Raw genomic sequence first — 26,790 nt, 5'->3', positions numbered from 1 at the left:
TGAGATGGGTCTGTATTGGGTTGCAGTGAGACGAGTCAGTATTGGGGTGCAGTGACACGGATTTGTATTGGGGTGCAGTGCGAAGGATCTGTAATGGAGTGCAGTGAGGCGGGTCTGTATTGGGGTGCAGTGAGACGGGTCTGTATTGGGGTGCAGTGTGACGGATCTGTAATGGGTTGCAGTAATACGGGTCTGTATTGGGGTACAGTGAGGCGGGTCTCTATTGGGGTGCAGTGAGACTGGTCTGTATTGGGGTGCAGTGAGGCGGATCTGTATTGAGGTGCAGTGAGACGGCCAGGTGCATTGAGACGGGTCTGTATTGGAGTGCATTGAGACGGGTCTGTATTGGAGTTCAGTGAGACGGGACAGTATTGGGGTGCAGTGACACGGATCTGTATTGGGGTGCAGTGAGACGGTTCTGTATTGGGGTGCAGTGAAACAGGTCTGTATTGGGGTGTAGTGAGATAGGTCTGTATTGGGGTGCAGTGACACGGATCTGTATTTGGGTGCAGTGAGACGGGTCTATATTGGGGTGCAGTGAGACGGGTCTGTATTGGGGTGCAGTGAGACGGGTCTGTATTGGGTAACAGTGAGGCAGTTCTGTATTGGGGTGCAGTGAGATGGGTCTGTCTTGGAGTGCAGTGAGACGGGTTTGTATTGGGGTGCTGTGACAACGGTCTGTATTGGGGTGCAGTGAGACGGGTCTGTATTGGGGTGCAGTGAGACGGGTCTGTATTGGGGTGCAGTGAGACTGATCTGTATTGGGGTGCAGTGACACGGGTCTGTATTGGGGTGCAGTGACACGGATCTGTATTGGGAGCAGTGTCACGGATCTGTATTGGGTAACAGTGAGGCAGTTCTGTATTGGGGTGCAGTGAGATGGGTCTGTCTTGGAGTGCAGTGAGACGGGTTTGTATTGGGGTGCTGTGACAATGGTCTGTATTGGGGTGCAGTGAGACGGGTCTGTATTGGGGTACAGTCAGACGGGCCTGTATTGGGGTGCAGTGAGACGGGTCTGTATTGGGGTCCAATGAAACAGGTCTGCATTGGAGTACAATGAGATGGGTCTGTATTGGGTGGCAGTGAGACGGGTCAGTATTGGGGTGCAGTGACACGGATTTGTATTGGGAGAACTGAGATGGGTCTGTATTGGGGGGCAGAGAGGCGGGTCTGTATTGGGGTGCAGTGACACGGATCTGTATTGGAGTGCAGTGAGACGGGTCTGTATTGGGGTGCAGTGAGACGGGTCTGTATTGGGGTGCAGTGAGACTGATCTGTATTGGGGTGCAGTGAGACGGGTCTGTATTGGGGTGCAGTGACACGGATCTGTATTGGGTGCAGTGTCACGGATCTGTATTGGGGTGCAGTGAGGCAGATCTGTATTGGGGTGCAGTGAGACGACCAGGTGCATTGAGACGGGTCTGTATTGGGGTGCAATGAAACGAATTTTATTGGGGTGCATTGAGACGGGTCTGTATTGGGGTGCAGTGAGACGGATCTATATTGGGGTGCAGTGAGACGGGTCTGTATTCTAGTACAGTGACGCGGATATGTATTGTGGTGCAGTGAGACGGGTCTGTATTGGGGTGCAGTGACGCGGATCTGTATTGGGGTGCATTGAGACGGGTCTGTATTGGGGTGCAGTGAGACGGATCTATATTGGGGTGCATTGAGACGGGTCTGTATTCTAGTACAGTGACGCGGATCTGTATTGGGGTGCAGTGAGACGGTTCTGTATTGGGTGCAGTGAGACGGATCTATATTGGGTTGCAGTGAGACGGGTCTGTATTCTAGTACAGTGACGCGGATATGTATTGTGGTGCAGTGAGACGGGTCTGTATTGGGGTGCAGTGACGCGGATCTGTATTGGGGTGCAGTGAGACGGTTCTGTATTGGGATGCAGTGAGGCGGGTCTGTATTGGGGTGCAATGAAACGAATATTATTGGGGTGCATTGAGACGGGTCTGTGTTGGGGTGCATTGAGACGGATCTGTATTGGAGTTCAGTGAGACGGGACAGTATTGGGGTGCATTGAGACGGTTCTGTATTGGGGTGCATTGAGACGGGTCTTTATTGGGGTGCATTGAGACGGGTCTGTATTGGGGTGCTGTGAGACAGGTCTGTATTGGGGTGCAGTGACACGGATCTGTATTGGGGTGCAGTGAGGCGGGTCTATATTAGGGTGCAGTGAGACGGGTCTGTATTGGGGTGCAGTAACATGGATCTGTATTGAGGTGCAGTGAGGCGGGTCTGTATTGGGGTGCAGTGAGACGGATCTGTATTGGGATGCAGTGAGACGCGTTTGTATTGGGGTACAGTGAGACGGGTCTGTATTGGGGTGCAGTGAGACGGGTCTGTATTGGGGTACAGTGAGACGGGTTTATATTGGGGTGCAGTGAGACGGGTCTGTATTGGGACGCAGTGAGACGGATGTGTATTGAGGTGCAGTGAGATCGGTCTGTATTGGGGTACAGTGAAACTGGTCTGTATTGGAGTACAGAGAAACATGTCTCTATTTGGGTACAATGAGGTGGGTCTGTATTGGGGTACAGGGAGACGGGTCTGTGTTGGGATTCAGTGACACGGGTTTGTGTTGGGGTGCAGTGAGATGAGTCTGTATTGGGGTGCAGTGAGATGCGTTTCTATTGGGGTACAGTGAGACGGGTCTGTATTGTGGTGCAGTGAGACGGGTCTGTTTTGGGGTGCAGTGAGACGGGTCTGTATTGGGGAACAGTGAGACGCGTCTGTAATGGGATGCAGTGACACGGATCCATTGGGGTGCAGTGAGACGGGTTTCAATTGGGGTACAGTGAAACGGGTCTGTATTGGAGTACAGTGAGACGGGTCTGTATTGGGGTGCAGTGAGACGTTTCTGTGTTGGGGTACAGTGAGACGGGTCTGTATTGGGGTACAGTGAGAAGGGTCTGTATTGGGGTACAGTGAGACGGGTCTGTATTGGGGTACAGTGAGAAGGGTCTGTATTGGGGTACAGTGAGACGGGTCTGTATTGGGGTACAGTGAGAAGGGTTTGTATTGGGGTACAGTGAGAAGGGTTTGTATTGGGGTACAGTGAGACAGGTCAGTATTGGGGTACAGTGACACGGGTCTGTATTGGGGTGCACTGAGACGTGTTTGTATTGGCGTGCAGTGAAACAGGTCTGTAATGGAGTACAGTGAAACAGGTCTCTATTTGGGTGCAATGAGACGGGTCTGTATTGGGGTGCAGTGAGACGGGTCTGTAATGGGATGCATTGACACGGATCTGTTGGGGTGCAGTGAGACGGGTTTGTATTGGGGTACAGTGAGGCGGGTCTGTATTGGGGAACAGTGAGACGGGTCTGTAATGGGATGCATTGACACGGATCTGTTGGGGTGCAGTGAGACGGGTTTGTATTGGGGTACAGTGAAACAGGTCTGTATTGGAGTACAGTGAGACGGGTCTCTTTTAGGGTACAATGAGACGGGTCCGTATTGGGATGCTGTGAGACGGGTTAGTATTGGGGTACAGTGAGGCGGGTCTGTATTGGGGTACAGCGAGGCGGGTCTGTATTGGGGTGCAGTGAGACGGGTCTGTATTGGGGTACAGTGAGATGGGTTTATATCGGGGTGCAGTGAGACGGGTCTGTATTGGGGTACAGTGAGACGGGTTTATATTGGGGTGCAGTGAGACGGGTCTGTATTGGGGTGCCGTGACACGGATCTGTATTGGGGCGCAGTGAGACGGATGTGTCATGAGGTGCAGTGAGATCGGTCTGTAATGAGGTACAGTGAAACTGGTCTGTATTGGAGTACAGAGAAACATGTCTCTATTTGGGTGCAATGAGGTGGGTCTGTATTGGAGTACAGTGAGACGGGTCTCTTTTGGGGTACAATGAGACGGGTCCGTATTGGGATGCTGTGAGACGGGTTAGTATTGGGGTACAGTGAGGCGGGTCTGTATTGGGGTGCAGTGAGACGGGTTTGTATTGGGGTGCAGTGAGACAGGTCAGTATTGGGGTACAGTGAGACGGGTCTGTATTGGGGTGCACTGAGACGTGTTTGTATTGGCGTGCAGTGAAACAGGTCTGTAATGGAGTACAGTGAAACAGGTCTCTATTTGGGTGCAATGAGGCGGGTCTGTATTGGGGAACAGTGAGACGGGTCTGTAATGGGATGCATTGACACGGATCTGTTGGGGTGCAGTGAGACGGGTTTGTATTGGGGTACAGTGAAACAGGTCTGTATTGGAGTACAGTGAGACGGGTCTGTAATGGGATGCATTGACACGGATCTGTTGGGGTGCAGTGAGACGGGTTTGTATTGGGGTACAGTGAAACAGGTCTGTATTGGAGTACAGTGAGACGGGTCTCTATTGGGGTACAATGAGACGGGTCCGTATTAGGATGCTGTGAGACGGGTTAGTATTGGGGTACAGTGAGGCGGGTCTGTATTGGGGTGCAGTGAGACGGGTTTGTATTGGGGTACAGTGAGGCGGGTCTTTATTGTGGTGCAGTGAGACGGATCTGTATTGGGGTGCAGTGAGGCGGATCTGTATTGAGGTGCAGTGAGACGGCCAGGTGCATTGAGACGGGTCTGTATTGGGGTGCATTGAGACGGGTCTGTATTGGAGTTCAGTGAGACGGGACAGTATTGGGGTGCAGTGACACGGATCTGTATTGGGGTGCAGTGAGACGGTTCTGTATTGGGGTGCAGTGAAACAGGTTTGTATTGGTGTGCAGTGAGATAGGTCTGTATGGGAGTGCAGTGACACGGATCTGTATTGGGGTGCAGTGAGACGGGTCTATATTGGGTTGCAGTGAGACGGGTCTGTATTGGGGTGCGGTGAGACGCGTCTGTATTGGGGGCAGTGAGACGGGTCTGTATTGGGTAACAGTGAGGCAGTTCTGTACTGGGGTGCAGTGAGACGGGTCTGTCTTGGAGTGCAGTGAGACGGGTTTGTATTGGGGTGCTGTGACACGGGTCTGTATTGTAGTGCAGTGACACGGATCTGTATTGGGGTGCAGTGAGACGGTTCTGTATTGGGGTGCATTGAAACAGGTCTGTATTGGGGTGCAGTGAGATAGGTCAGTATTGGGGTGCAGTGAAACGGGTTTGTATTGGGGTGCACTGAGATGGGTCTGTATTGGGGGGCAGTGATGCGGAGCTGTATTGGGGTGTAGTGAGACGGGTCTGTATTGGGGTGCAGTGAGACGGGTCTGTCTTGGGGTGCAGTGAGATGGGTCTGTATTGGGGTGCAGTGAGACAGGTCTGTTTTGGGGTGCAGTGAGACGGGTCTGTATGGGTGAACAGTGAGACGCGTCTGTAATGGGATGCAGTGACACGGATCCATTGGGGTGCAGTGAGACGGGTTTCAATTGGGGTACAGTGAAACGGGTCTGTATTGGAGTACAGTGAGACGGGTCTGTATTGGGGTGCAGTGAGATGTTTCTGTGTTGGGGTACAGTGAGACGGGTCTGTATTGGGGTACAGTGAGAAGGGTCTGTATTGGGGTACAGTGACACGGGTCTGTATTGGGGTGCACTGAGACGTGTTTGTATTGGGGTGCAGTGAAACAGGTCTGTAATGGAGTACAGTGAAACAGGTCTCTATTTGGGTGCAATGAGGCGGGTCTGTATTGGGGAACAGTGAGACGGGTCTGTAATGGGATGCATTGACACGGTCTGTTGGGGTGCAGTGAGACGGGTTTGTATTGGGGTACAGTGAAACATTTCTGTATTGGAGTACAGTGAGACGGGTCTCTTTTGGGGTACAATGAGACGGGTCCGTATTGGGATGCTGTGAGACCGGTTAGTATTGGGGTACAGTGAGGCGGGTCTGTATTGGGGTGCAGTGAAACGGGTTTGTATTGGGGTACAGTGAGACAGGCCAGTATTGGGGTACAGTGAGACGGGTCTGTATTGGGGTGCACTGAGACGTGTTTGTATTGGAGTGCAGTGAAACAGGTCTGTAATGGAGTACAGTGAAACAGGTCTCTATTTGGGTGCAATGAGGCGGATCTGTATTGGGGAACAGTGAGACGGGTCTGTAATGGGATGCATTGACACGGATCTGTTGGGGTGCAGTGAGACGGGTTTGTATTGGGGTACAGTGAAACAGGTCTGTATTGGAGTACAGTGAGACGGGTCTCTATTGGGGTACAATGAGACGGGTCCGTATTAGGATGCTGTGAGACGGGTTAGTATTGGGGTACAGTGAGGCGGGTCTATATTAGGGTGCAGTGAGACGGGTCTGTATTGGGGTGCAGTAACATGGATCTGTATTGAGGTGCAGTGAGATGGGTCTGTATTGGGGTGCAGTGACACGGATCTGTATTGGGGTGCAGTGAGACGGATCTGTATTGGGATGCAGTGAGACGCGTTTGTATTGGGGTACAGTGAGACGGGTCTGTATTGGGGTGCATGAGACGGGTCTGTATTGGGGTACAGTGAAACAGGTCTTTATTGGGGTGCAGTGCCACGGATCTGTATTGGGGTGCAGTATGACGGTTCTGTATTGGGATGCAGTGAGACGGGCCTGTATTGGGGTACAGTGAGGCAGGCCTCTATTTGAGCACAATGAGGCGGGTCTGTATTGGTGTGTAGTGAGGCGGGTCTTTATGGGGATTCAGTGACACGAGTCTGTGTTGGGGTGCAGTGAGACGGGTCTCTATTAGGGTGCAGTGAAACAGGTCTGTATTGGGGTGCAGTGAGACGGGTCTGTATTGGGGTGCCGTGACACGGATCTGTATTGGGGCGCAGTGAGACGGATGTGTCATGAGGTGCAGTGAGATCGGTCTGTAATGAGGTACAGTGAAACTGGTCTGTATTGGAGTACAGAGAAACATGTCTCTATTTGGGTGCAATGAGGTGGGTCTGTATTGGAGTACAGTGAGACGGGTCTCTTTTGGGGTACAATGAGACGGGTCCGTATTGGGATGCTGTGAGACGGGTTAGTATTGGGGTACAGTGAGGCGGGTCTGTATTGGGGTGCAGTGAGACGGGTTTGTATTGGGGTGCAGTGAGACAGGTCAGTATTGGGGTACAGTGAGACGGGTCTGTATTGGGGTGCACTGAGACGTGTTTGTATTGGCGTGCAGTGAAACAGGTCTGTAATGGAGTACAGTGAAACAGGTCTCTATTTGGGTGCAATGAGGCGGGTCTGTATTGGGGAACAGTGAGACGGGTCTGTAATGGGATGCATTGACACGGATCTGTTGGGGTGCAGTGAGACGGGTTTGTATTGGGGTACAGTGAAACAGGTCTGTATTGGAGTACAGTGAGACGGGTCTGTAATGGGATGCATTGACACGGATCTGTTGGGGTGCAGTGAGACGGGTTTGTATTGGGGTACAGTGAAACAGGTCTGTATTGGAGTACAGTGAGACGGGTCTCTATTGGGGTACAATGAGACGGGTCCGTATTAGGATGCTGTGAGACGGGTTAGTATTGGGGTACAGTGAGGCGGGTCTGTATTGGGGTGCAGTGAGACGGGTTTGTATTGGGGTACAGTGAAACAGGTCTGTATTGGAGTACAGTGAGATGGGTCTGTATTGGTGTACAATGAGACGGGTCTGTATTGGGATGCAGTGAGACGGGTCTGTATTGGGGTACAGTGAGGCGGGTCTGTATTGGGGGACAGTGAGACGGGTCTGTAATGGGATGCATTGACACGGATCTGTTGGGGTGCAGTGAGACGGGTTTGTATTGGGGTACAGTGAAACAGGTCTGTATTGGAGTACAGTGAGACGGGTCTCTATTGGGGTACAATGAGACGGGTCCGTATTAGGATGCTGTGAGACGGGTTAGTATTGGGGTACAGTGAGGCGGGTCTATATTAGGGTGCAGTGAGACGGGTCTGTATTGGGGTGCAGTAACATGGATCTGTATTGAGGTGCAGTGAGATGGGTCTGTATTGGGGTGCAGTGACACGGATCTGTATTGGGGTGCAGTGAGACGGATCTGTATTGGGATGCAGTGAGACGCGTTTGTATTGGGGTACAGTGAGACGGGTCTGTATTGGGGTGCATGAGACGGGTCTGTATTGGGGTACAGTGAAACAGGTCTTTATTGGGGTGCAGTGCCACGGATCTGTATTGGGGTGCAGTATGACGGTTCTGTATTGGGATGCAGTGAGGTGGGTCTATATTGTTGTACAGTGAAACAGGTCTGCATTGGAGTACAATGAGACGGGTCTGTATTGGTTTGCAGTGAGACGGGTCTGTATCGGGGTGCAGTGGGACGGGTCTGTATTGGGGTGCAGTGTGACGGGTCTGTATTGGGGTACAGTGAGACGGGTTTCAATTGGGGTACAGTGAAACGGGTCTGTGTTGGAGTACAGTGAGACGGGTCTGTATTGGGGTGCAGTGAGACGTTTCTGTGTTGGGGTACAGTGAGACGGGTCTGTATTGGGGTACAGTGAGAAGGGTCTGTATTGGGGTACAGTGACACGGGTCTGTATTGGGGTGCACTGAGACGTGTTTGTATTGGGGTGCAGTGAAACAGGTCTGTAATGGAGTACAGTGAAACAGGTCTCTATTTGGGTGCAATGAGGCGGGTCTGTATTGGGGAACAGTGAGACGGGTCTGTAATGGGATGCATTGACATGGATCTGTTGGGGTGCAGTGAGACGGGTTTGTATTGGGGTACAGTGAAACATTTCTGTATTGGAGTACAGTGAGACGGGTCTCTTTTGGGGTACAATGAGACGGGTCCGTATTGGGATGCTGTGAGACGGGTTAGTATTGGGGTACAGTGAGGCGGGTCTGTATTGGGGTGCAGTGAGACGGGTTTGTATTGGGGATCAGTGAGACAGGTCAGTATTGGGGTACAGTGAGACGGGTCTGTATTGGGGTGCACTGAGACGTGTTTGTATTGGCGTGCAGTGAAACAGGTCTGTAATGGAGTACAGTGAAACAGGTCTCTATTTGGGTGCAATGAGGCGGGTCTGTATTGGGGAACAGTGAGACGGGTCTGTAATGGGATGCATTGACACGGATCTGTTGGGGTGCAGTGAGACGGGTTTGTATTGGGGTACAGTGAAACAGGTCTGTATTGGAGTACAGTGAGACGGGTCTGTAATGGGATGCATTGACACGGATCTGTTGGGGTGCAGTGAGACGGGTTTGTATTGGGGTACAGTGATACAGGTCTGTATTGGAGTACAGTGAGACGGGTCTCTATTGGGGTACAATGAGACGGGTCCGTATTAGGATGCTGTGAGACGGGTTAGTATTGGGGTACAGTGAGGCGGGTCTGTATTGGGGTGCAGTGAGACGGGTTTGTATTGGGGTACAGTGAAACAGGTCTGTATTGGAGTACAGTGAGACGGGTCTGTATTGGTGTACAATGAGACGCGTCTGTAATGGGATGCAGTGACACGGATCCATTGGGGTGCAGTGAGACGGGTTTCAATTGGGGTACAGTGAAACGGGTCTGTATTGGAGTACAGTGAGACGGGTCTGTATTGGGGTGCAGTGAGACGTTTCTGTGTTGGGGTACAGTGAGACGGGTCTGTATTGGGGTACAGTGAGAAGGGTCTGTATTGGGGTACAGTGACACGGGTCTGTATTGGGGTACACTGAGACGTGTTTGTATTGGGGTCCAGTGAAACAGGTCTGTAATGGAGTACAGTGAAACAGGTCTCTATTTGGGTGCAATGAGGCGGGTCTGTATTGGGGAACAGTGAGACGGGTCTGTAATGGGATGCATTGACACGGATCTGTTGGGGTGCAGTGAGACGGGTTTGTATTGGGGTACAGTGAAACAGGTCAGTATTGGAGTACAGTGAGACGGGTCTCTATTGGGGTACAATGAGACAGGTCCGTATTAGGATGCTGTGAGACGGGTTAGTATTGGGGTACAGTGAGGCGGGTCTGTATTGGGGTGCAGTGAGACGGGTTTGTATTGGGGTACAGTGAAACAGGTCTGTATTGGAGTACAGTGAGACGGGTCTGTATTGGTGTACAATGAGACGGGTCAGTATTGGGGTGCAGTGACACGGATTTGTATTGGGTTGCACTGAGACGGGTCTGTATTGGGGTGCAGTGAGACGGGTCTATATTGGGGTGCAGTGACACGGATCTGTATTGTAGTGCAGTGACACGGATCTGTATTGGGGTACAGTGAGACGGGTCTGTATTGGGGTGCAGTGAGGCTGATCTGTATTGGGGTGCAGTGAGACGGCCAGGTGCATTGAGACAGGTCTTTATTGGAGTGCAATGAGACGAATCTTTATTGGGGTTCATTGAGACGGGTCTGTATTGGGGTACAGTGAGAAGAGTCTGTATTGGGGATCAGTGAGGCAGGTCTCTCTTTGGGTACAATGAGGCGGGTCTGTATTGGAGTGTAGTGAGGCGGTTCTGTATTGGTATTCTGTAACACGGGTCTGTGTTGGGGTGCAGTGAGATGGGTCTGTATTGGGGTGCAGTGAGACGGGTCTGTATTGGGGTGCATTGAGATGCTTCTGTATCGGGGTGCATTGAGACGGGTCTGTATTGGGGTGTAGTAAGACGGGTCCGTATTGGGGTCCAGTGAAACAGGTCTACTTTGGAGTACAATGAGATGGGTCTGTATTGGGTTGCAGTGAGACGAGTCAGTATTGGGGTGCAGTGACACGGATTTGTATTGGGATGCTTTGATACGGGTCTGTATTGGGGTACAGTGAGGCGGGTCTTTATTGTGGTGCAGTGAGACGGGTCTGTATTGGGGTGCAGTGAGGCGGATCTGTATTGAGGTGCAGTGAGACGGCCAGGTGCATTGAGACGGGTCTGTATTGGGGTGCATTGAGACGGGTCTGTATTGGAGTTCAGTGAGACGGGACAGTATTGGGGTGCAGTGACACGGATCTGTACTGGGGTGCAGTGAGATGGTTCTGTATTGGGGTGCAGTTAAACAGGTCTGTATTGGTGTGCAGTGAGATAGGTCTGTATGGGGGTGCAGTGACACGGATCTGTATTGGGGTGCAGTGAGACGGGTCTATATTGGGTTGCAGTGAGACGGGTCTGTATTGGGGTGCAGTGAGACGCGTCTGTATTGGGGGCAGTGAGACGGGTCTGTATTGGGTAACAGTGAGGCAGTTCTGTATTGGGGTGCAGTGAGACGGGTCTGTCTTGGAGTGCAGTGAGACGGGTTTGTATTGGGGTGCTGTGACACGGGTCTGTATTGGGGTGCAGTGAGACGGGTCTGTATTGGGGTACAGTCAGACGGGCCTGTATTGGGGTGCAGTGAGACGGGTCTGTATTGGCGTCCAGTGAAACAGGTCTGCATTGGAGTACAATGAGATGGGTCTGTATTGTGTTGCAGTGAGACGGGTCAGTATTGGGGTGCAGTGACACGGATTTGTATTGGGGTGCACTGAGATTGGTCTGTATTTGGGTGCAGTGAGGCGGGTCTGTATTGGGGTGCAGTGACACGGATCTGTATTGGAGTGAAGTGAGGCGGGTCTGTATTGTGGTGCAGTGACACGGATCTGTGTTGGGGTGCAGTGAGACGGGTCTGTATTAGGGTGCAGTGTGACGGATCTGTATTGGGGTGCAGTGACACGGATCTGTATTGGAGTGCAGTGACACGGATCTGTATTGGGGAACAGTGAGACGGGTCTGTATTGGGGTGCAGTGAGGCGGATCTGTATTGGGGTTCAGTGAGACGGCCAGGTGCATTGAGACAGGTCTTTATTGGGGTGCAATGAGACGAATCTTTATTGGGGTGCATTGAGACGGGTCTGTATTGGGGATCAGTGAGGCAGGTCTCTATTTGGGTACAATGAGGCGGGTCTGTATTGGATTGTAGTGAGGCGGATCTTTATTGGGGTGCATTGAGACGGGTCTGTATTGGGGTGCAGTGAGACGGGTCTGTATTGTGGTGCATTGAGACGCTTCTGTATTGGGGTGCAGTGAGACGGGTCTCTATTAGGGTGCAGTGAAACAGGTCTGTATTGGGGTGCAGTGAGACGGGTCAGTATTGGGGTGCAGTGACACGGATTTGTATTGGGTTGCACTGAGACGGGTCTGTATTGGGGTGCAGTGAGACGGGTCTATATTGGGGTGCAGTGACACGGATCTGTATTGTAGTGCAGTGACACGGATCTGTATTGGGTTGCACTGAGACGGGTCTGTATTGGGGTGCAGTGAGACGGGTCTATATTGGGGTGCAGTGACACGGATCTGTATTGTAGTGCAGTGACACGGATCTGTATTGGGGTACAGTGAGACGGGTCTATATTGGGGTGCAGTGACACGGATCTGTATTGGAGTGCAATGAGACGAATCTTTATTGGGGTTCATTGAGACGGGTCTGTATTGGGGTACAGTGAGAAGAGTCTGTATTGGGGATCAGTGAGGCAGGTCTCTATTTGGGCACAATGAGGCGGGTCTGTATTGGAGTGTAGTGAGGCGGGTCTGTATTGGGATTCTGTAACACGGGTCTGTGTTGGGGTGCAGTGAGATGGGTCTGTATTGGGGTGCAGTGAGACGGGTCTGTATTGGGGTGCATTGAGACACTTCTGTATTGGGGTGCATTGAGATGGGTCTGTATTGGGGTGCATTTAGACGGGTCTGTATTGGGGTGCAGTGAGACGGGTCTGTTTTAGGGTGCAGTGAGACGGGTCTGTATTGTAGTATAGTGAGGCGGGTCTGTATTAGGGTGCAGTGACACGGATCTGTATTGGGGTGCAGTGAGACGGTTCTGTATTGGGGTGCATTGAAACAGGTCTGTATTGGGGTGCAGTGAGACTGGTCAGTATTGGGGTGCAGTGAAACCAGTTTGTATTGGGGTGCACTGAGATGGGTCTGTATTGGGGGGCAGTGATGCGGAGCTGTATTGGGGTGTAGTGAGACGGGTCTGTATTGGGGTGCAGTGAGACGGGTCTGTCTTGGGGTGCAGTGAGACGGGTCTGTATTGGGGTGCAGAGAGACAGGTCTGTGTTGGGGTATAGTGAGACGGGTCTGTATTGGGGACCAGTGAGGCAGGTCTCTATTTAGGTACAATGAGGCGGGTCTGTATTGGATTGTAGTGAGGCGGGTCTGTATTGGGGTCCAGTGAAACAGGTCTACATTGGAGTACAATGAGATGGGTCTGTATTGGGTTGCAGTGAGACGAGTCAGTATTGGGGTGCAGTGACACGGATTTGTATTGGGGTGCAGTGCGAAGGATCTGTAATGGAGTGCAGTGAGGCGGGTCTGTATTGGGGTGCAGTGAGACGGGTCTATATTGGGGTGCAGTGTGACGGATCTGTAATGGGTTGCAGTAATACGGGTCTGTATTGGGGTACAGTGAGGCGGGTCTCTATTGGGGTGCAGTGAGACTGGTCTGTATTGGGGTGCAGTGAGGCGGATCTGTATTGAGGTGCAGTGAGACGGCCAGGTGCATTGAGACGGGTCTGTATTGGGGTGCATTGAGACGGGTCTGTATTGGAGTTCAGTGAGACGGGACAGTATTGGGGTGCAGTGACACGGATCTGTATTGGGGTGCAGTGAGACGGTTCTGTATTGGGGTGCAGTGAACCAGGTCTGTATTGGGGTGCAGTGAGATAGGTCTGTATTGGGGTGCAGTGACACGGATCTGTATTTGGGTGCAGTGAGACGGGTCTATATTGGGGTGCAGTGAGACGGGTCTGTATTGGGGTGCAGTGAGACGGGTCTGTATTGGGTAACAGTGAGGCAGTTCTGTATTGGGGTGCAGTGAGATGGGTCTGTTTTGGAGTGCAGTGAGACGGGTTTATATTGGGGTGCTGTGACAACGGTCTGTATTGGGGTGCAGTGAGACGGGTCTGTATTGGGGTACAGTCAGACGGGCCTGTATTGGGGTGCAGTGAGACGGGTCTGTATTGGGGTCCAATGAAACAGGTCTGCATTGGAGTACAATGAGATGGGTCTGTATTGGGTGGCAGTGAGGCGGGTCAGTATTGGGGTGCAGTGACACGGATTTGTATTGGGAGAACTGAGATGGGTCTGTATTGGGGGGCAGAGAGGCGGGTCTGTATTGGGGTGCAGTGACACGGATCTGTATTGGAGTGCAGTGAGGCGGTTCTGTATTGGGGTGCAGTGAGACTGATCTGTATTGGGGTGCAGTGACACGGGTCTGTATTGGGGTGCAGTGACACGGATCTGCATTGGGTGCAGTGTCACGGATCTGTATTGGGGTGCAGTGAGGCGGATCTGTATTGGGGTGCAGTGAGACGACCAGGTGCATTGAGACGGGTCTGTATTGGTGTGCAATGAAACGAATTTTATTGGGGTGCATTGAGACGGGTCTGTATTGGGGTGCATTGAGACGGGTCTGTATTGGAGTTCAGTGAGACGGGACAGTATTGGGGTGCATTGAGACGGGTCTGTATTGGGGTGCATTGAGACGGGTCTGTATTGGGGTGCATTGAGACGGGTCTGTATTGGGGTGCTGTGAGACATGTCTGTATTGGGGTGCAGTGACACGGATCTGTGTTGGGGTGCAGTAAGATGGGTCTATATTGGGTGCAGTGAGACGGGTCTGTATTGGGTAACAGTGAGGCAGTTCTGTATTGGGGTGCAGTGAGACGGGTTTGTATTGAGGTACAGTGAGACGGGTTTATATTGGGGTACAGTGAGACGGGTCTGTATTGGGGTGCAGTGAGACGGATCTGTATTGGGGTGCAGTGAGACGTATCTGTATTGGGGTGCATTGAAACGGGTCTATATTGGGGGTAGTGAGACGGATCTGTATTGGGTAACAGTGAGGCAGTTCTGTATTGGGGTGCAGTGAGATGGGTCTGTATTGGGTAACAGTGAGGCAGTTCTGTATTGGGGTGCAGTGACACGGATCTGTAATGGAGTGCAGTGAGACGGATCTGTATTGTGTGCAGTGAAACGGATCTATATTGGGGTGCAGTGAGACGGGTCTGTATTGGGTGCAGTGAGACGGATCTATATTGGGGTGCAGTGAGACGGGTTTGTATTCTAGTACAGTGACGCGGATCTGTATTGGGGTGCAGTGAGACGGTTCTGTATTGGGTGCAGTGAGACGGATCTATATTGGGGTGCAGTGAGACGGGTCTGTATTCTAGTACAGTGACGCGGATCTGTATTGGGGTGCAGTGAGACGACCAGGTGCATTGAGACGGGTCTGTATTGGGGTGCAATGAAACGAATATTATTAGGGTGCATTGAGACGGGCCTGTGTTGGGGTGCATTGAGACGGATCTGTATTGGAGTTCAGTGAGACGGGACAGTATTGGGGTGCATTGAGACGGTTCTGTATTGGGGTGCATTGAGACGGGTCTATATTGGGGTGCATTGAGACGGGTCTGTCTTGGGGTGCTGTGAGACAGGTCTGTATTGGGGTGCAGTGACACGGATCTGTGTTGGGGTGCAGTAAGATGGGTCTATATTGGGGTGCAGTGAGACGGGTCTGTATTGGGTAACAGTGAGGCAGTTCTGTATTGGGGTGCAGTGAGACGGGTTTGTATTGAGGTACAGTGAGACGGGTCTGTATTGGGGTGCAGTGAGACGGATCTGTATTGGGGTGCAGTGAGACGTATCTGTATTGGGGTGCATTGAAATGGGTCTATATTGCGGATAGTGAGACGGGTCTGTATTGGGTAACAGTGAGGCAGTTCTGTATTGGGGTGCAGTGAGACGGGTCTGTATTGGGTAACAGTGAGGCAGTTCTGTATTGGGGTGCAGTGACACGGATCTGTAATGGAGTGCAGTGAGACGGATCTGTATTGGGGTGCAGTGAGACGGATCTATATTGGGGTGCAGTGAGACGGGTCTGTCTTCTAGTACAGTGAGACGGATCTGTATTGGGGTGCAGTGAGACGGTTCTGTATTGGGTGCAGTGAGACGGATCTATATTGGGGTGCAGTGAGACGGGTCTGTATTCTAGTACAGTGACGCGGATCTGTATTGGGGTGCAGTGACACGGGTCTGTATTGGGGTGCAGTGACACGGATCTGTATTGGGTGCAGTGTCACGGATCTGTATTGGGGTGCAGTGAGGCGGATCTGTATTGGGGTGCAGTGAGACGACCAGGTGCATTGAGACGGGTCTGTATTGGGGTGCAATGAAACGAATTTTATTGGGGTGCATTGAGACGGGTCTGTATTGAAGTTCAGTGAGCCGGGACAGTATTGGGGTGCATTGAGACGGTTCTGTATTGGGGTGCATTGAGACGGGTCTGTATTGGGGTGCATTGAGACGGGTCTGTATTGGGGTGCTGTGAGACAGGTCTGTATTGGGGTGCAGTGACACGGATCTGTGTTGGGGTGCAGTAAGATGGGTCTATACTGGGGTGCAGTGAGACTGGTCTGTATTGGGTAACAGTGAGGCTGTTCTGTATTGGGGTGCAGTGAGACGGGTTTGTATTGAGGTACAGTGAGACGGGTTTGTATTGGGGTACAATGAGACGGGTCTGTATTGGGGTGCAGTGAGACGGATCTGTATTGGGGTGCAGTGAGACGTATCTGTATTGGGGTGCATTGAAACGGGTCTATATTGGGGATAGTGAGACGGGTCTGTATTGGGTAACAGTGAGGCAGTTCTGTATTGGGGTGCAGTGAAACGGGTCTGTATTGGGTAACAGTGAGGCAGTTCTGTATTGGGGTGCAGTGACACGGATCTGTAATGGAGTGCGGTGAGACGGATCTGTATTGGGGTGCAGTGAGACGGATCTATATTGGGGTGCAGTGAGACGGGTCTGTATTGGGGTGCAGTGAGACGGATCTATATTGGGTGCAGTGAGACGGATCTATATTGGGGTGCAGTGAGACGGGTCTGTATTCTAGTACAGTGACGCGGATCTGTATTGGGGTGCAGTGAGACGGTTCTGTTTTGGGGTGCAGTGAGGCGAGTCTGTATTGGGGTGCACTGAGATGGGTCTGTATTGGGGTGCAGTGAGACGGGCCTGTATTGGGGTGCAGTGAGACAGGCCTGTATTGGGTAACAGTGAGGCGTTTCTGTATTGGGGTACAGTGATACGGGTCGTATTGGGGTGCTTTGAGATGGGTCTGTATTGGGGAACAGTGAGCCGGTTCTGTATTGGGGTGCAGTGAGACGGATCTGTATTGGGGTGCAGTGAGATGGCCGGGTGCATTGAGATGGGTCTTTACTGGGGTGCATTGAGACGGGTCTGTATTGGGGTGCAGTGAGACGGGTCTGTTTTGGGGTGTAGTGAGACGGGTCTGTTTTGGGGTGCATTGAGACGGGTCTGCAATGTTGATGTTGAGATTGTGCTGCAATCAAATACATCCTTTAAGTTGGTAAGACCCTCTCTGAGACCAAAGGGCCGCTGCCCCAAAATCATTTTTGGGACGACTGTCATTTCCAGCTACTTTCCTATCAAATACCACTCTGCAGTCAAGCAAAGGATGGAGAATTCGATGGTTGCAGAATTTTGAGATTGACAATATATTAAATGCTGATTCCAGTATTATGACCGGGTCACTGAGATGTGGTCTGAAGATGGTCCTGCTTTTAGGCAATTTGAGAGTCGAGACAAAAAGCAGGGCTGAAATGACGAATGTACGTGCCTGAACCCAAGAAATGTACAGGGAATGGTTAATCGGTGTTGCCGGTGTGATTCTAAGTATCACTACGAAATGGACTGTGCGCAGCGAAATAATCGTGTTTTTGAAATAACGCATGAAGCAGATAATTCCGAGGCTGAAAATGATGATGGCGACTGCGGAAAGGAATTGTGTTGGTCACTGGGAATTTGAATCTGGTGCTGAGTATTCTGATGGCTGATTCATTCATCTGCACAGTTTTAGATAGTGGGTGCACATCCACAGTTTGCGGGGTGAATTGGCCTAACTGCTACCTGGAGTCTCCCAACAAGGCAGATCGACGGAAGGTTAAGGAGTATGGAAGCTCCAACTGTGTTATGTTTAGGGGTAATAACATGCTGACATCTTCCAAAAGAGTAGTCCTCCCTTGGAAGGCAGCTGGGACCTGTCTCTTCATCAGTTCTGAGGTGGTCGCTAATGAGATATCTCTATCGTTGTGCAAATCTTCAATTGGATAAACAGCACCGATGAAGCTAGACATGGAGAATGGCAGAAAGGTTGTGTTTGGAAAAACTGTGGATCTACATTTTGCTCGGTCAGGCCATTACTGCCTGCTAATAAGAAAGCCAGATATTTCTCGTCAGAGCATCCTTGTAAACTTCTGGGGATAAAAACTTGGTGGACAAGGAGATTATTTGGAAATTGCATAGACAATTTGCATATCTAACGTCACAAAAATTGAAAGCTGTGCTGTGGGATTCTGGAATGGTTGATAAAGAATGCAACAACCTTATTGAGCAAGCCACGGCTCAATGCGACATTTGTGTTAAATATCGAAGGACACTGCCATGTTCTGTTGTGAGTCTGTCACTGACCAGGGAATTTAATGATGTCGTGGCAATGGACAAGGATCAAGGTATATTTTGCTGCACTTTGTAGACATGGCAACTAGATTTAGCCCATCTACAGTAATTTGAGAGAACAAGCAGCCTCCATAATCCTTATTGTATGAGAAAATCACACACCAAGGGTATTTTTCACTCCCCATAACGAGTGTAGAGGAAGTGGGATTACATTTGCCATCCTCCAAATGTCAGGACTGTTCCAGAATCCACAGAATTTCGGAAAATGGCAACCAACACATCCACCATTTCCCTAGCCACTTCCTTTAGTACCCAAGGATGTAGATTATCGGTCCCTAGGAATTTTTCAGCTTTCAGTCCCATTAATTTCTCCAGCACTATTGTTTTTGTAATACTAATTTCCTTCAATTCCGCCTTCTCACTAGGCCTTTGGTTCCCTAGTATTTCTGGGAAGTTATTTGTGTCTTCCTCTGTCAAGACAGAACTAAAGTAGTTCTTTAATTTTTCTGCCATTTCCTCGTTCTCTATTGTAAACTCTCCCATTTCGGACTGTAAGGGACCGACACTTGTCTTCTAATCTATTTCTTTTTACATACTTATAAAAGCTTTTATGTTCCTTGCAAGTTTGTCCTCATGCTCTATTTTCCCCTTTTAATCAATATCTTGGTCCTCCTTTGCTGAATTTTAATCTGCTCCCAATCCTTCGGCTTGCTACTTTTTCTAGAAACTTTATATGATTCCTCTTTGGGTCCAATACTATCCTTAATTTCTTTTGTTCACCATGATTGGGCCACTTTTCCAGTTCTGTTTTTGTGCCAGAAAGGGATATGTAACTGTTGCAATGCATATATTCGTTCCTTAAATAGTAACCATCACCTATGCACCTTTTAATGAAGTTCCCCAATCTGCCTTAGCCAACTGACGCCTCATACCTTCGTAGTTTCCTTTGTTTAGATTTAGGACCCCGGTTTTGGATCGAACTACTTAACTTTCCATCCTAATGAAGAATTCTACCATTCTATGGTCACTGTTCCCTAAAGGACACCGCACAACAAGATTATTAATTAAACCCTTCTCACAATGTCATCTGTAAACTGTTGCTGCTTTATAAACTGACTAGATATCTCTGGATCCCAAACCCAAGATCCTACAGTGGCGTACAGCAAGTTGACACAATGTCTCTGAGCGGCAGTTCTGCATCTCACTCAGATACAGGCTCCAGACCGTTAGCTGGGGGGGGAAAGCTGTCTGTTAAGAGTTGGGCAGATCTACTCAGCTTGTGGGATCTTTCTCTTCCAATTGTAACTACAGCTGAACTACAAGCACGATTTCACAAAGCGACAGCCCCATTCAGTTCAATAAGTTTGAACCTGCAAGGCCATTTAATTGCACAAATAGACTCATTCAAACATCACCTGATTAATAAATAGGCTAAAATAGTGCAGAATTTTCCCCCATTTCACTGAAAATTGTTGAAGATCTTAAACAGACATCTGCAATATATAAAATAGCCTAAATCAAACTTTTATCAAATATAAAAATCAATATTTGCATCCAGTGTGTATCGAATATAATCTCAGTAAAGATATAAGTCATCATGATTGGTTTGGTTAGCAGTGATTTTGTAGTAATTAATATTCAACACAAATATGCAAACAAAATCATTTTGGGAGAGATTTATATGTGCTCGGACAGTATTTACTAAAAAAGTATTCCATTAATGACAGACTTCCTTTGATTTGAGCTTCATAATGACCACTTAGAAAATTCCAGATATGTGCCCCACTAGTCTTTGAGAATTCATTTTCAATATCATTCTCGTTCCTTCTATCTCTTTCAAAGTATTTTTCCCAGTTAGTGTACGGAATTGGGTAGAACCAGTTGCTGGACAAGTACAAAATCCCTTTGCATTCTTTGTTAAGGAAGTTATCGAGATTATCAGTTTCACACCATTTTTTCAACATTCGAGTCATCAGGTCAGGACCCTGATGGCCCCAGACTTCTCCATCATAATTCTCAACATAATCCGTTAAGCACATCTCTGTAAAGGAATGACTGCGGGTAAATCCCAAAGCTGCACCATTAGCACCATTTTCTGATTGTGCACAGATGAAGTTTTGGAACTTCAAGGGCTTGAGTGAAATGACATCCGTGTCCAGGTAGATTCCTCCGTACTTCCGCAGCAGCGCTATCCGACAGGCATCAGATAGCACATAAATCCAGTATTTTTCCATGTCAGGATCTACCTGTATAATAATAGAATAGCAGAATCATCATTTACAAGTTTTGATATTGAAATGGTCCTTCCTGTCAAATACTGTCCCCTCCCTCCACACAATGCTCCCTGGTTGAGGACCAATTACTGAGAGTACTTTATAATAGCCTGCAAGGTGCTACACATGGATAGGAGAACCAGGGCTGGTTTAATCTTAAACTTGCCTGGTCTTTTGATGGAAAGAAACTGAAGCCTCTTTCCCTATTGCATCCGGCAAAGTCTACATTTTCAATTTGATGGAAACATAGAGGAGGTGTCACAAGAGCCAATGTCCTCTGAGACATGTCACAGTGCTTATCAATTACAAATGTAGTTAAAAATGCACAAACACACCGCCTTAGGCTTCAGATAAAACTCTAGTGAAATGAGGATTTCTGACCACATTATTGCTGTGTTCCATGGCTCATGCTGAAATATTGCTTGTGTAATACACAAAAATGTGTTTTGTTTGAAACCAAAATGTTAGATGTCACAAGATTGTGTCACTGAATGATCATATACCACATACTCAATAGCTCATCTCGCTCTCATATACTGGATCCTTCAGCAAGGTAGGTAAAAGAGACAGCTTACAGCAAACACACTCAGATAAAACCAACTTATTAAATTCTGAGTTTATACACTTGTTATGATCCCTCTAGAGACTAATAACAAAAAAATTTCAAACTTAGAAATACACATTAAGATTTCATGGATGTTTACTGTAACTGGTGGTTGAAAGCACTATTAACTAATGTTATGATCTCAGTAGAGACCAGCAACTTTTCTTTTGTTAAAAGAAATACAAAATCCCAGTTCTGTACTAAAGGAATTAAACCACAAGACATAACGGTTTAAAACAGAAGAAAATTTACTATTTAAGAGTCAAGAAAGCAAACACTAGATTCTATCTATCTGATACTCTAACATCAAAAATTAAGGTTAATTTATGTTTAATTCATGTGCAAATTGTAGTTGATTATAAACTATAACTTGCACATTAAATGGCAGATACAATGAAGACAGATCTTACAAATCGGCTCAACAGTCCACTCAGATTTTGGTGATCATACTCAGTCACAAAGCCCTTCAACTTTGCCTTCCTCATGAAGAATTACAGCTCTGATCCTCCAGGAGCTTGTCAGATCCTCAGCTAACAGTAGTGCACAATGAGGCCAAGTTCAGTGGGCACAGTCCTCACCACAAATGGCACATGCCTGGAGAACTAGTTTAACTCAGTCTGGATGGGGTAGTTCCACAAATGTTACCTTCAAGTAACAGAAACGGCTACAGCAACATATTCTCAGCTTCTGGATCTGAATTTTGCCTTCTCATCCTGCCTGTTCTGCACCAATGGACTCATCTACTGCTTGGCTTGGGCTGATCTGTGTCTTTTTATATCTTTCAGCCAGGTTCAGTTGCCTAGAAGTTTTGGCTTTCAAACCTCAGTTTTTGTTTCCTTAGAAACTGGGAGGGTCAGTTTCCTTTCGAAATTTAGCTGTTCAGTTTCCCTTTCTGTATCCTTTTCACTTCAGTTTCAGTTTCTGTTAGGGTCTGCCTCAAAAATATAAAAATGAAATTTGAAAACACAGAATCCCTCACACCAAACACCAATCTTTTTGGCAACATATATTTGAAACCACAGAATGCAATAACTCCACTGCCCTCGCTCCCCCACCACCACCCCATTCCTATCCAAAAAGCAAACAAAAAACTCTTCAGAGGTACACTTTACATGATCCTCTGTGTAGACATTCAATCTTCCCAGGGTCAACCCAAAGTGATTCTTGGCCCCTAAAGGTTTATTCCTCTTCCTTTCTCAATCTGGTAACTTATAGTCTTAGAATTGTCTTTCACATTGCGGCTTTCTTTTCACAGAATCACAGAAGCACACAGTGCAGAAGAGGCCCTTTGGCCCATCGAATCTGCACCGACACATGAGAAACACCTGACCTACCAACCTAATCCCATTTACCAGCACTTGGCCCATAGCCTTGAATGTTATGACATGCCAAGTGTTCATCCAGGTACTTTTTAAAGGATGTGAGGCAACCTGCCTCCACCACCCTCCCAGGCAGTGCATTCCAGACCGTCACCACCCTCTGGGTAAAAAAGTTTTTTCTCACATCCCCCCTAAACCTCTTGCCCCTCACCTTGAACTTGTGTCCCCTCGTGACTGACCCTTCAACTAAGGGGAACAGCTACTCCCTATCCACCCTGTCCTTGCCCCTCATAATCTTGTACACCACGATCAGGTCGCCCCTCAGTCTTCTCTGCTCCAACGAAAACAACCAAAGTATATCCAACCTCTTTTCATCACTTAAATGTCATCCCAGGCAACATCCTGGTGAATCTCCTCTGCACTCCCTCCAGTGCAATCACATCCTTCCTATAATGTGGCGACCAGAACTGCACCCAGTACTCCAGCTGTGGCCTCACCAAGGTTCTATACAACTCCAACATGACCTCCCTACTTTTGTAAACTATGCCTCGATTGATAAAGGCAAGTGTCCCATATGCCTTTTTCACCACCCCACTAATATGCCCCTCCACCTTCAGAGATCTATGGACACACATGCCAAGGTCCCTTTGTTCCTCAGAACTTCCTAGTGTCATGCCATTCATTGAACTTCCTTGTCAAATTACTCCTTCCAAAGTGTATCATCTCACACTTTTCAGGGTTAAATTCCATCTGCCACTTATCTGCCCATTTGTCCATCCCGTCTAAATCTTCCTGTAGAACCAAGACACTCAACCTCACTGTTAACCACCCGGCCAACCTTTGTGTCATCCGCAAACTTACTAATCCTACCCCCCCATATAGTCATCTATGCCGTTTATATAAATGACAAATAATAGGGGGCCCAGCACAGATCCCTGTGGTACGCCACTGGACACTGGCTTCCAGTCACTAAAGCATCCTTCTGTCATCACCCTCTGCCTCCTACAACTAAGCCAATTTTGAATCCACCTTATCAAATTACCCTGTATCCCATGTGCCTTTGCCTTCTTTATAAGTCTCCCATGTGGGACCTTGTCAAAGGCTTTGCTGAAATCCATATAAACTACATCAACTGCACTACCCTCATCTACACACCTGGTTACCTCCTCAAAAAATTCAATCAAATTTGTTAGACATGACCTCCCTCTGACAAAGCCATGCTGACTATCCCTGATCAAACCTTGCCTCTCCAAGTAGAGATAGATTCTCCCCTTCAGAATTTTTTCCAATAGTTTCCCTACCACTGACGTGAGACTCACTGGCCTGTAGTTCCCTGGCTTATCTCTACAAACCTTCTTAAATAGTGGAACCACATTAGCTGTTCTCCAGTCCTCTGGCACCTCCCCCGTGGCCGGGGAGGAATTAAAAATTTGGGTCAGAGCCCCTGCGATCTCCTCCCTTAGCAAAGCCTTTCCAAAGTCTCTCCCTCTAGCCCAAGCTAGGTGACTCTTCCCGCCTTGTTTTAACTCCATGCGAATTTGATCTTTTCAATCAGAATGCAAGCTTCTACCATATTCCAACATGACAAATCATAGATGCATTTTTGGTCTCTAGCTGCTCCCTCTCTCCCGGATCCAGCAGACTCCAAACACTGTGATATTTAGTGATAATCTAGGAAAGCTTATAACCTAATATTTCGAATGGTTTCCTTTGCCTCCTTCCCCATGGCAGCGTGAATCGCATGATCCTCAAAACTAGGTAGAAATTGTAGCTAGCTATCCTTGAGAGCCCAATTCTTTTCATACTGGAACTAAATGGACAGTTTACAGCACAACTGTTTACAATCTGACATTCTCAACACTTTTCTGAGACTTTGGAGGCTCACAATCTACCATGTTAAGACAGGCCATTGTCCCCAAGTGTAAACACCCTGCACCTTTTCCCAGTAAAACAATCTAAGCATTCTTTTGACCTCTACCAATCAAACCACCCAGGCTTACTGTCAGATAGACTTCAGAAATGGTCACATGATCCCTTCATTTTACCTTCAATTTAAGGACACAGTCCCCCCCAAAAATCTTATCAACCTCACAATTATAACACGCTGTTGAGTTTCAAGAGGACAAATATTAGACAGAATGAATTCAGCATTGAAAAACTCCAGAAACACAGATGTATTTTTTTTTCTATTCATTCACAGGCTGTGGATATTGCTGGCCTGCATTTATTGCCCATTCAAAATTGGCCTTGAGAAGTTGGTGGTGAGCTGCCATCTTGAACTGCTTCAGCCCACATGGAGTAAGTACACCCACTGTGCTGTTAGGGAGGGAGTTCCAGGATTTTGACCCAGTGACAGTGAAGGAACGGCGATATATTTCCAATTCAGGATGGTGTGTGTATTGGAGGGAAAGTTGCAGGTGGTGATGTCCCTGTGCATCTGTTTCCCTCCTCCTTCTAGGTAGTAGAGGTCTGTCGAAGTAGTCTTGGTGAGTTGTTGCAGCATGGATGATGGAGGAAGTGAATATTTACGGTGGTGGATAGGGTGCCAATCAAGCGGGCTGCTTGGTACTGGATAGTGCTGAGCTTCTTGAGTATTGTGGGAGCTGCACTCATCCAGGCAAGTGGACAGTATTCCATCACACTCCTGACTTGTGCCTTGTGTTATGAACTTTGAACAGACCCGGTTCATGGGTGGAGATCTGGTTAAGGACCAATAACATTTTCTTTAAAGTAGACAAAGTTTGAGATTCTAGATGTTTACTGAGTGAATAAGGCAAAAAATATATTTTACTATACAAGTTCAGAAAGATAAAATTATTTACAACATCTATCCTGTACTCTAACATTCAGGGTAAGTATGAGGTACATGTGAATCAACAGGTGGACTGCAGTCCAACAGACCACAATACACAATAAACGATAGATGTAACCAAAACAGTTTCTATGAATTTCTCAACAACCCACCCAGGTGTTTGTCGCATTGTGAGCCAACCAATTGTATTGGAAACTTCATCTTTCCCATGGGGGTTTCCAATCTCCACATTTGAAGATCCCACCTTGGAATTCTCTGTAAAAATCGATCCCACTTGGACAGCTTCAACAATGCCCATCTTATAGGGTTTCAATCTCACCTACTGAAATTCCATTCCCTTGGATTTCTGAGTACACTCAAGCATCACCTTATAAGCACAATGTCAGATTTTCAGCCATGCCAAGCAGAACACCACTGCCCCAAAGGCCCACAGCTCAGAGTCACCAACCAATGGCTGCCTTTATGAATCTTCCAGGTTTTCTCAACCCCACTTCACTTAAAGTCTGCTAACTGCAGCCCTTTTCATGCTTTTTAGTTTAATCGGGACCCTTCCTGTCCCTATCTCTGACATGTGCAGGCTGGCTCCCCAAAACTGACTGCCTCTGAACTGCTGTTCACTGACCCTTGAACTGATCTGGTGACCTATCATAACATTCCAAGAGGATCCCATCCTTGTTACTGGGCAGGAATGAATGTAACATCTTATTATAATCTACACAGATTGCTAACTGAAATAACAGACAGAACGAATTGATTTCATAAAACTTGTAGATGGTGGACAGGCTTTGGGGAGTCAGGGGATGAGTTACTCTCTGCTGGAGAGTGAAGAGAAAATTCTTTATCTCCATGTTATTATCCTGACAGATTATCTGAGACAGATCACAAAATATTGACTGGAAACCCAAACTGAACTTAAATAATCCATGCATTTGATTCCAAGACTAGTCAAGCATCTAAATAGCTGGGATTTTCCAATTGGTATCATTTGAATTTGGGGATACTGTTCTTTGATAGAACAAACACCAAGGGCAGGATTTTTACTTCATCAGGCGGGTGCAGCAGGTGGGCTCGGGAACGGCCACGAAACCACCCACTGCCCGCGATCGGACCCTGACTGTGATTTCATGCTGGCTGGCTAGTTAACAGCCTGCCAGCGTGAAAGGGGCACTAAGAGCCTCAGCGCTGCCGGGGTGGGGATGGGAGGAGCGCGAGGGCTGAAGTGTGCGCGTGTGTAAGGGTGCGCTCAGTGAAAGCTCTCTGAAGGTACAGAGCTGCCTCAGGGGGCTGAGGAGTTTTAAGATGAGAAATAGAGATTTTAAAAATAAGGAAAACATGTCTCCCACATGTGACTCTGTCACATGAACAGGGACATGTGAAAAATGAGTTTTGAGAAGTTTATTGGTTCTCTAGTCACTGCTCATCCCACCCGTGGATGGGGTTTTATTAAAAATGCAAAGGCCGCCTGGCC

At 48.4% G+C, this 26,790-nt stretch overlaps 2 protein-coding genes across 3 annotated transcripts in view; both read right to left on the bottom strand.

The window, feature by feature from the left end:
* Positions 1–26,790, bottom strand: part of LOC144693663 (lactosylceramide 4-alpha-galactosyltransferase-like) — a 278,016-nt gene that overhangs the window by 63,409 nt on the left and 187,817 nt on the right. The gene's annotated exons all lie outside the window — the stretch shown is intronic.
* LOC144693660 (lactosylceramide 4-alpha-galactosyltransferase-like) overlaps positions 18,428–26,790 on the bottom strand; it is a 33,120-nt gene continuing 24,757 nt past the window's right edge. For both annotated transcript variants that reach the window (XM_078563526.1, XM_078563525.1), the window contains one exon: positions 18,428–20,560. In XM_078563526.1, coding sequence (XP_078419652.1) covers positions 19,976–20,560 — 585 coding nt within the window. In that variant the 3' untranslated portion in view covers positions 18,428–19,975. The remainder of the gene's footprint in view (positions 20,561–26,790) is intronic.

This window comes from Cetorhinus maximus, chromosome 19 (assembly GCF_964194155.1).
Source record: "Cetorhinus maximus chromosome 19, sCetMax3.hap1.1, whole genome shotgun sequence".
Taxonomy (NCBI): Eukaryota; Metazoa; Chordata; class Chondrichthyes; order Lamniformes; family Cetorhinidae; genus Cetorhinus; species Cetorhinus maximus.
Note: the sequence above shows the minus strand (reverse complement) of the source record. Positions and strands in the feature narration are given on the sequence as shown.